We start from the raw sequence: 11,303 nt of genomic DNA, 5'->3' as shown, positions 1-11,303 counted from the left end.
ATGGCCGGTGATGGCCACCTCACGTGGCGGTGATGATGGCGGTGGCGGTGGTGCTAGCGATGCATCTGGTGGCGGTGGTTCTCCTGCAGATCCAACAGAGGTTTGCGGCAGTTCAAACCCATCTCAGGCTCCGCCTCTTCCATAGCCGTCGTCGCCGTCTTACTGTGTTGAGTACGCGGCGGTGAGGGTGTTCGCGAAGGTCGTGAAGGAAGATCCAGAGGGGAACCATCACTACGCATCCTCCTTCGGCGGTGTCTCGTAAGTTTTCTCTTTCCGTACCCCGATTTGCCTTCTAGGGTTAGGGTTCTAAGTGTCTGTGATTCTAGGGTTAGGGTTCTAAGTGTTTGTGATTCTAGGGTTATAAGATTATTGTTGTAGGTTGTTTATGTGGTCAGACATGTAAGTGAAGTGTTTATGTAGTTCTAGGGTTCTAAGTGTATGTAGTAGGCTAACATTAACTGAATTACTGAATGTTAAACTCAATTTCAACCTACTCAATTACACGAAATTACTGAATGTTAAACTCAATTTCAACCTACTCAATTACTAAATTTACTGAATTTTTGAATGAAAATGTTACTGAATTTATAACTGAATCCTGTACTGAATTTTGGACTCAAACTATAACTAAATTTTGGACAATAATCCTGTACTGAATCTACAACCAAGTGTACTTTGGACTGAAACTATAGCTGAAACTTTAACTCAATAGTTTACTCTAACTGAATTTTTAACTGAAACTATATTTTTAACTATATGTAGTAGGCTAACATTAACTGAAGTTGCTGAAACTTTAGTTAAATCTTTAAGTGAAACATTAACTGAATTGTTTATTCTAACCGAATCTTTAACTTGTAGAGCAGGTTTGAAAAGCCAGGAAACAAAGAGACAAAGAGGAGAAAGAGCAGGTTTCAAAAGCCAGGAAACAAAGAGACAAAGAGGAGAAAGAGTAGGTTTGAAAAGCCAGCTCCAAAGGATACATCTAGGATGGCAACTATCACTTGTAGCAATTGCAATAGGACTGGGCATAGATACACTAGTTGCAAGCAGGCTCTTAAACCAGCCCTAGCTATGAGAAGGAACTAGCACCAGGTAACTACTGTTGTAGGTTTATATATATCAATTTCACATATCAGTTTCTAACATTTGTATGTTGTAATTGCAGGAAAACGGGATAGATGATACACCCAGAACTATATCTGCTCCTGCTCCCATGCCACCAAGGAGAAGTGCTCCTTCTGCTCCTGCTGCTGCTCAAACTGCAGCTCCAGCTCCACCAGCTCCAAGGGCTCCAAGGGTAGCAAGGAGAGCTCCTTCTGCTCCTGCTTCAACTCCCAGTGCACCAAGGAGAGCTCCTTCTGCTCCTGCTGCAGCTGCAGCTCCTCCTGCTACAAGGGCAACAAAGAAAGCTAAAACTACAAGGACTGCAACTTCTACTGCTGGTGCTGGTCCAAGTTCTTCTACTGCTGGTGCTGGTCCAAGTTCTTCTAGTGCTGGTGCTGGTCCAAGTTCTTCGACTGCTGGTGTTGGTCCAAGTTCCTCTACTGTTGTTGGGCCAAGAGGAAGAAACAAGTTCATCCCCCAAGAGTTGCAGGTAGTGGGAGAGTGAGGAAGCCATCCTTTAAGATGTCTGAGTGTTTCAACTGTTCTCAAGGGAGCAGTAGGTGAAGTTGTGTTAATTTGTGGTGAGCTGATGATGTTGAAAACATCTGCATTTTGGTTGTGATGACACCTTTCATGTAAGGTACCTAGTGGACTTGTTGGGCTATGATGAAAATTTGTGTTGCTTCTGGTTAGCTGTTGATGTTCTAAACATCTTTATTCTGGTTGTCATGAGTACTTTCATGTAAGGTACCTAGTGGACTTGTTGGGCTGTGATGAAAACTTCTTTATTATGGTTGCTTCTGGTTAGTTGTGGCTCCTAGTGGACTTATTCTGGTTAGATGTTCATGTTGAAAACATCTTTATTATGGTTGCTTCTTGTTAGTTGTGGCTCCTAGTTTTCTTATTGTTTGCTAATAAGTGTGATGAATGTGGCTAATTTGATCATCTAGGGTGCCTCGACGTCGACGGTATCCAAGATAACCTAATTTGATCATCTAGGGTGCCTCGACATCGACGATACCCAACATAACCTAATTTGATCATCTAGGGTGCCTCGACGTCGACGGTACCCAAGATAACCTAATTTGATCATCTAGGGTGCCTCGACATCAACGGTATCCAACATAACCTAATTTGATCATCTAGGGTGCCTTGACGTCGACGGTATCCAACATATCCTCATTCCATCATTTAGGGTGCCATAGTTAACATCATGACATAGTTAACATCATGCCACCATTGTTAACATCATACTTAACAACTCTAGTCACTAACATAGTTAACATCATGACCACCATAGTTAACATCATACTTAACAACTCTAGTCACTAACATAGTTAACATCATGACCACCATAGTTAACATCATACTTAACAACTCTAGTCACTAACATAGTTAACATCATGACAACATAGTTAACATCATACTTAACAACATAGTTAACAACATGACACCATAGTTCAAAGCTTACAAGACATAGTTCAAGGCTACAACCTACTTCAAATACTACAAACTGCCACTGGTTCAACACATTACAAGCCATAGTTCAATGCTTGAAACTTAAGATAATGACCCACATGGTCAGATTACAAATCATTCTTCATCACAAATATCCTTGATGTCCTTCAGCTTTCTCTTGTTCTTGTCACTAGCTTTCACAAGATCAGTAATGTGAAACTCCAAATTCCTCCTCTCGGTGCTCAACTTTTCCTTCTCCTTCAAATGATCAAACTTGAGATTCCTAATCACATTACCTTGGGCAACATGAATGCTCTTCAACTGGTCAACCTTTTGCTTCAGTTCTTTGTTCTCAGCATCCATTGCACCCAGCCGTTCCTTCAAAACTGACATTTTGTTGTCCAAAGTAGGAGTGATCTCCTCATGTTCACCTTGTTGGACTTCATTTTCCTTGGGAATATTGTCCTGGGTATCAAGTAGGTTGTTCACATCCTCAACAAGCTTCTCATAAGTCTCCTGTAGCTTGTTCTTCTGTGATGTGAGATTGTGGACAAGTGATGAATGTTCCAGACATGCCATCCTATTAGCACGCTGGCAATCCTCATACATAAGCCATAGTTTGTGAAGAGCATTCTGCAGATACTCTGGCCACTCCTCATCTACCCACTGAACAACACCACAACTACTTGCTTCCTGCAAAACAACAAGTACAAATGCATTTACTTCCTTTTTTCAATTCACTTCTATTCAGTCCAATTCAAAACAACTATAGTATACTGCACATGCACAATTCAGCTCACTTCTGAATTTTTAACAACATAGTACACTGAATTTACTTCATTTATAGTATACCTTAATTTTTAACAGCACAATACAATTCAGTTCAATTCATTTACTTCATTTATATCTATGAACAATGCACATCACTCAGTGACTATCACTCAGTCACTCAGTCACTATGGTATGGTACATGACAGTACCTTTAACTAAACTACAAGGTGAACAGTGAACATGAACAAAGAACAGTGAACATGAACAATGAACAGTGCTTATGAACAATATATAATTTCCACACAAAATAAGCAAACTATAGATTTTTGCTAGCACTCACATCAAGTCCACAGGCAATGAACCTCCTCCCAGTGCTAATCCCTTCGAAGCACACATGCCTCTTCGCCGGCTGGCCATGCTCACACATCACCATCACCTCATCGTCAACAACAGAGTAGTTCGGGTCCTCGATTATAGTCGGGATCTACATCAACAAAAGAAACGCACAAAATCCATCTCAGGAATTCAAATCGAGCAGGAAAAACAAAATCCCCAAATCGAAACCCTAGCTCAAAGAACAAAATGCCCAACTGACCTTGATAGGGGAGCCACCTGAAGAGTACTCGTAGCCCGATTCCTCGTTGTCATCGCTCCACGAAACCATGGCGGACGACGGCGAGCTGGCTTCTCACCGACGGCGACCAGAGCCAGAGAGAGAGGGGGAGACAGAGGAGAGGGGCGAGAGAGAGAGAGAGAGAGGGCGGGGGGACTGTCTGACGAGCACCGACAGGACCGACCGGCGCGGCGTCTTGACCCTTTTGGTCCTAACGGTGCCGTTTGCCTGTCTGTCATGCCACATCAGCGATTTCGGGCCCACCTGTTGGAAAAGAGATCAAACGAGGCTAAACGGCTGTTCAATGCTTTTTTCAACGGGTTAAGAGATTCTACGGTGTTTTTTGCAACGATTAACGACTTGGTAGTTTCCTGCAAACCTAGCCACAAATGTGGTGGTTTCTTGCAATTGAATCCTTCCCTTGATTTGACTATAAGAAAAAGGCAGCCAACCAATCACAAACGAGGCCACAGATCCCTCCCCTAATGCAAATCTTGACCATCCACTTCTCCTACATCCAACGCTTCATTATACTACTGTTGGATCCGAATTATTTTGGCAGGAAGGCAATCTAAAATATGTCTATATGATTTTTGGGATGGATCCAAGATATTTTTGCGGGAAAATCCAACCGAGCCGCGCAATCGAGAGAACACCAGTTACATGGTACCCTTTGTGATTACGGTACACAAATGAATATGTGCATTTGATTTGATGGTGTCATCTCTAAGGATGATAACGAAGGAGTTAGCTTCGCAGTCAAGGAGAGGCCAGGTAGGGCGGAAAAGAGAGGGGCACATGCGATCTCAAACGTCATGTTCATTCATTTGGGTGTGCATACAAAAGAGGTTATGGGGATCACGTGTGTTTGAAATTTTAATTTTTTTTTTGGAAAATATGCAAGGCTACATGCACCGCAAACACATGTGACTGAATCATGCACCGGTGGTGGCGTAAGTGTACATACCCGCATGATACAATATGATAATTTTGTACCCTTATGGTACATAATTCAATGTTGACAATTTACGTGAGCTCGCCGGAGATGGACGGGTCGGTCGAGACTCGGAGCAGAGGTTGACGACAAGAGAAAGAAGAAGGAAGTGGAGGGGAGGGGCTCACCTGTAGTCGAGGCCGTACACGGCGACGGGGTTGCTGTAAGATACCTGTAGTCGAGGTCGTACACGGTGACGGGGTTGCTGTAAAATCATAAGCATGACTTCCGCCGGCAAGCAGGAGAAGTCCGGCCCATGCGTGTACATGGAGCGGGTTGTGGTGGTGGGTGGGTGCTGCATCGGACAAGGAGAAGGAAGACGAGGGAGCAGGGTGCACGCTATACGAATCATACCTGACAATGTACACAAATGGCTATTTTTTTCAAAATAGGTGAAATCAATTTTATTTTATTTTAAAAAGGGTGAATCTACTTTTTTTGAAATGACCAAAATATGCATTTTGAAATGAGCGAACTTTGTTTTTGAAATGGGTAAGATGAGTTTCACAAAAAAAAAGTGAAATTTATTTTCTGAAATGAGCGACGTATATTCTTTTAATGAGCGGCATCTGTATTTTGAAACAAATGAGATATGTTTTCTTAATCGAGTCAAATTGTTTTTTCTGAAATGAGTGAAATCATTTTTTTAATTGGTCCAATCATTTCTGAACTCGAGCAAAGGGTATAATCTAGGTAGAAATAATCTTGCTTAATAAAAGGAAAGGTATTCACATAAGCAATACCTACACCAGTTTTCTTCTGGAAACAGAATTGAGAACAACGAGGTGGTGAAACATAGAACAAGTATTGTAGCACAAGGGTTCACGCAGATACCCAACTCTTCTCCAGAGGTGAAATCTCATTCCGATAACTTATATCATTGGCAGTACAAAATCATCTATTTATGTAGTTGATAGATGTAGTGATAACATATCCATGTTGATCACTAGATTTAGACATAGATGGTTCCCAACGGAATCTCACTTCTGAATCGAAATGCAAAACGCAATATACACTGTGTAAAAACCAATCAGTCACCATATGACTTATTGTTGTCGGTATATTTTGGTACAACCGACATAGTGAGTTCCTTATACACAAGGATTACTCCTACAATAATGATTACCCATGCATGTCTGTCATACACAGGGATTACTCCTGCAATGACGAAGCACATGATCATATTAATGGCGGGTTTTGAGATGAAGGATTGGGTAAAACCTCGAGCACCTCTTCACCCATACATTATGGTACACTATGTTGTCTATATTCAAAATATATTGAAAAAATTTATCGTGGACAAATCTTATACATCCATAACTCACATGGCTTCAGTCTCTAGACGTAGAGAAAGATCCATTAAAACCATGAGTTGATGGGAATGAGATATTGGGACACAAAGTTCCATATCATTGTGCCATTGGACCCACCAAACACAACTAGTTGGGAGTCAAGAATATCTTTCGATATCTCCAAGGCATCAAACATTTTGTCTGAGTCTTTCAGTTTCAGAGAAATCTGGACACCAATATCATTGGATCCATTGATCAGATCCCTACTACGCTAGATCATTGACAAGCTTTGTGTTCCATCTAGGTGTGGTAGCCATCACATGAAGGTCTTCAAAACAGACCACGTGGCTACATCCACCAACCATTATCTCAAAGATAATGTTGCTTGTGTTATCTGGATGCAAACAGGTTACAAAGTAAGCAATGTCACTATATTGCTCATCTTGCAAATCAAATCACGGTGACAATCTCATTGATTTGTCTATGAAGTCTCTACCAACTTGAACATTTCGGAAACATGTTCATGAAATTGGTATTCGACGACTTCAAGATTTGCAAGTATCAGGGGGGGTATCTTCCTGAATTACTCCTGTTCAAAGCATCCTATTATACTCTTTTTCTCTTTATGAATTTATTTTTATAGGTTCTCATCAAGGTTTTTAATGAGGTAATATCAAACATGAGATCATATGTCATACTTTCTGTTTTCCCCACCAGGGTTTTTAGGAAAGTATACACGACATATTTATTGTCCTCTAAACTCTATGGATTTTCTCATATCGAGTTAAAAGAGACAATTATTATGATATGGCATATCATTTTCTCCTTATATTTTTTCCACTGAGTTTTAAAGGAGTTTTCAATGATATATCAGATCGCACTCTTTTCCCTTGTGAGCTTTCCCTCAAAATTTCTCATAAAAGGTTTTAACAAGGCGACATATGCAATACTTTCTATTTTCCCCCACTGGGGTTTCTAAAGGGAAGTATACAAAGCATATTTATTGTTCTCCAAACTCACCAATGAGTTTTCTCCTTTCTCAAAGGTTTTCTCATATGAGTAATCAAGGAGACAATAATTATTATATGTTGCACTTTTTCTCCTTATTATTTTTCTCATTGGGTTTAAAGGAGTTTTAGCAACATATCTGTTCTATTCTCTTCATATTTTTCTCACAGGTTTTTTGGGAGACTCTCAAGATTATACGGAAGATTTCTCAAGATGGATACAAGAAGCTTAAAATGATGAAACATTTAAGGAGCGGTGTTGTAAAGGGGGAGTGTTAGGAATTAATTAGTAGATTAAGTAGTACATGCTAATTAATGAATAGTCATTAGCAAAGAGGTGTGTCCAACCCCGAACAGTCAATGTCCCTTCTCTTTGTCTATTGCCAACAGGCACATGTTCTAGAGGGATGCCTCCAAACAGACACCTCTTCTTCCCACCTCTTCCAGATGTATATATACTTGAGAATCGATGGAAACCATGACTAATTTGTCCATTCACTTTCAATCCCGTTTTACTCTAACAAACCCCAACTCATTGCCCCACAATTAGCCAGCCAACACAAAAACCTTCCCAATTTAGAGCATCTCCAGCCGCACCACCAACAGCCCCCCCCCCCCAAGCGATTTTTCCGCGTTAACGCCAAAAAATAGACCCAGTCGTGCCTTCAGGAGGCCGTTTTCCACCGGTTTGGGCCGAAACTGGCGCCGACGGACCCAGGCCGAACCCGGTGCGCTGGGGCCGCCGGGGCGAGCGATTTTGGCGCAAAAGAGCTGCGGGCCCGCCGAGTCAGCGACACGCGCCTCGTCGTCATCAGAATGCCTCGGTTTCCCGCGGGGAATCAATGGCAAGGCTGTCGCCGGTCAGCCTTGCCATTGATTCCTCACGGGCGGCGCTTCACGGGCGACACGGCAACACCTCCCATCCCGCCACGCATACACACGACGCGCAGCTATAAAAGCAAGGCCTCCCCTCGCCTCTGGCCACACACGCCCACAGCCGCCGCCGAGCTCTCCGTGCACAGCCGCCGCCGACGTTCCTCCCCTCTCTCCCTCTCCCCATGCCCATCCGATGGCCGAGCGGTTCCCCGGCGATGGGCGGCGGCCAACGGCTTCGGCCGCCGCTCGCTCCACGAGTGGGAGGCCTATCTCTTCTTCCAGGCAAACATCTCGGCGCCACCGGACATGCGCGCCAGGCCGACGGGGTGGAGGCTCAGCGTCGGTGGCGTCCCCATTTCTCCGGTGCCCGACGTCGGCGCGCGCCCCGACATCTTCGCCGCCGAGGTCGACTGCGTGCGGGCGTCGCTGACGGAGGAGCAACGCGCCCTCCCGTAGTACGCCGCCGACAACCATGTGTCGTGGGCGGCGTACTTCCAGCACCGGCAGGCGCAGCGGCTGGCATCCACGAACGAGGCGTTGGTGGTGTGGGGGGCGTCAAGAACAGCAAGGGGTGCCACCTATGGTGGGGCGCCCCCGGCCGCATGCTCCACGAGGTTGTCCAGTACCTCGAGGGCGGCAATGACCCGCCGTTGGCATACCCTGCCGCGGCCGTCGCCCCGGTCCCCCGCCGGAGCGTCGGGCAATGGATGCCCAAGAGAGGTTCGGCTCCTCCTCGTCTTTCTCCTCTCACTCCTCCTGCTCCTCTTCTCACTCCTCCGGCTCGCCGGCGGTGTTCGGCGTCAAGGTCGTGCCCGCAACGGAGATGCTGGTCCGCCGATGCACCCACAGCGCCGGCATCGTCATCAACAAGGGCGGCCGGCGCGCCTCCTCCCCGCTACGTCAAACTGAAGATGGAGCCGGGGCTCGCCGTCGTGAAGACGGAGCCAGGGCTCGCCGGTGGCATCCAAGAGGAGCTTGACGACACGCCGGTCTTGAAGTGGGCGCATGACGATTAGGCGCGGACGGAGCACCGATCACCATCGCAATCGTGCGTACACCTTAAAATTCCCCGCCGCCGAATCCGTCGGCCAACACGGCACATCCAAACAAATGATCAAATCAAACTGTGGACCGTCACACACTGCACAGCCGAGCAGCCAAAATGACAAAAAGGATCACAATTTTAAAATTACTCGCAAGTCGGAACTGGTAACTGTGTATCTACATTCTGCGCGAGAACCAAAGCGGGGTTCCGAGTCGAGCGCGCCAGAATCCAAATCCAACGGGACCTCCGTCCCGCCAGAGGAGATCACGGAAACGACTCAAAGAAGAGGAAATCACGAGAGGATTCAGAGGGCAGGAGGTAACAACTAGCACAGCACCACAGGTCTGCATATACATCGATAGCAATTGTTAATCAAGACTATATTAACCAACAGTTTCATCACAGTAGTAAGCATCCCTTTTGCAATAGTACCGCAAACTAAAACCAATTAAGCAGACAAGAGTCTCCGTAACTAGGATAACTAATCACACCAGGTTTTCTACAACGGACCACAAGATGCATTATCTCGACAGGGGAAGCTAATCAACTAGTACTAGTAATGCCGGCGAACGTCGCCACGGTGGTGACGGGGGGCTGGACTTGCCTCGCTCGCTTAGGCGCGCTCCCCGCGGATGCGGCGGGCGAGCTGGATGTCCTTGGGCATGATGGTGACGCGCTTGGCGTGGATGGCGCACAGGTTGGTGTCCTCGAACAGCCCCACCAGGTACGCCTCGGCCGCCTCCTGGAGGGCCAGCACGGCGTGGGACTGGAAGCGGAGGTCCGTCTTGAAGTCCTGCGCGATCTCCCTCACCAGGCGCTGGAACGGCAGCTTGCGGATCAGCAGCTCCGTGCTCTTCTGGTACTTGCGGATCTCCCGGAGCGCCACGGTACCGGGCCTGTAGCGGTGGGGCTTCTTCACTCCGCCGGTCGTCGGCGCCGACTTCCTCGCCGCCTGATGAGCACACAACGGCGATTCAAACCCAAAACGTCAGCACGCAAATCTCGAATCAACAAGGATGAATGAACAGATCGAAATCGAAACGAGACGCACCTTGGTGGCGAGCTGTTTGCGGGGGGCCTTGCCACCGGTGGACTTGCGGGCGGTCTGCTTGGTACGGGCCATGGCTTCTCGCCTTCTCCTGCTCCTCGGCGGCGGCGGCTTCGAAACTTGGCTTTGGTTGCTGCGGGCGGTGGAACTCGAACTGGGAGGCGACGAATTGGGGAGAGAGAGGAGGGAGGTGGGTGGGGAATTTATAGGTGGGGGTGGGAGAGCGGGGTGGGGCGGCAGACGAAGCGTGGACCGTGGCGGTTTCTTGCTACCGTTTGGAAAAGGGTTCTAGGATCTGACGGCTGGGCGTTGCGTGCAGGAAGCACGCCATCCGCGTGCTCGGCGCTGGTTGGCTGGGGAGCGAGGGGGCGCGGATCGGTGACGTGGCGGTCTCGCGTGTGTGTGTGCACCTGTCCTGTCCGCCGACGGCCGTTTTCGAATCGCCGCCAGCCGGTCGGCTTCGTCAAGGTCAACAGCTTCTGCGCTCACTTTTCTTTCTTTTACTATGTGACGACGAAACCGTTGAATGCCCGCGCGCCACCACGGCCATTTGAAATCTTTTTCTGATGTTATATTCAAATGTTATGTACTCCCTCCGTTCCTAAATATAAGATTTTGTAGAGATTTCAACAAAATAAGTGAATCTACACTCTAAAATGCATCTATATACATCCGTATGTGGTTCATAGTGAAATATCTACAAAGACTTATACTCCCTCCGTTCGAAATTATTTGTCGCAAAAATGGATGTATCTAGATTTATTTTAGTTCTAGATACATCCATTTTCGAGACAAGTAATTCCGAACGGAGGGAGTATTTAAGAACGGATGAAGTATAAGTCTTTTTAGAGATTCCACTACAAATTACATACGGATGTATATAGACATATTTTAGAATGTAGATTCATTCATTTTACTCCGTATGTAGTCTAAAGTGAAATATCTTAAAAGACTTATACTCCCTCCGTCCGGAAATACTTGTCGTCAAAATAGATAAAAAGGGATGTATCTAGACGTATTTTAGTTCTAGATACATCTCTTTTTATCCATTTTGATGACAAGTATTTTCGGACGGAGGGAGTAGTATGTTAGAGG

General features: G+C 46.0%; 1 protein-coding gene across 1 annotated transcript; it reads right to left on the bottom strand.

The window, feature by feature from the left end:
• Positions 1 to 9,525: 9,525 nt before the first annotated feature.
• LOC123088199 (histone H3.3) lies at positions 9,526 to 10,422 on the bottom strand. The gene is made up of 2 exons (XM_044510390.1): positions 10,212 to 10,422; positions 9,526 to 10,112 (listed from the first exon to the last, which is right to left on the bottom strand). The coding sequence occupies exons 1-2, from the start codon at positions 10,281 to 10,283 to the stop codon at positions 9,774 to 9,776; spliced, it is 411 nt and encodes a 136-aa protein (XP_044366325.1). The 5' UTR covers positions 10,284 to 10,422; the 3' UTR covers positions 9,526 to 9,773.
• Positions 10,423 to 11,303: the final 881 nt, after the last annotated feature.

Source organism: Triticum aestivum, chromosome 4A (genome assembly GCF_018294505.1).
Source record: "Triticum aestivum cultivar Chinese Spring chromosome 4A, IWGSC CS RefSeq v2.1, whole genome shotgun sequence".
Classification (NCBI taxonomy): domain Eukaryota; kingdom Viridiplantae; phylum Streptophyta; class Magnoliopsida; order Poales; family Poaceae; genus Triticum; species Triticum aestivum.
This window is presented reverse-complemented; position numbering and strand designations above follow the sequence as displayed.

Coding starts and splice junctions, on each gene's coding strand:
- LOC123088199 (XM_044510390.1), bottom strand. CDS start 10,283: ATGGCCCGTACCAAGCAGACCGCCCGCAAGTCCACCGGTGGCAAGGCC. Junction 10,113..10,211: donor GCAAACAGCTCGCCACCAAG/GTGCGTCTCGTT, acceptor TGTGCTCATCAG/GCGGCGAGGAAGTCGGCGCC.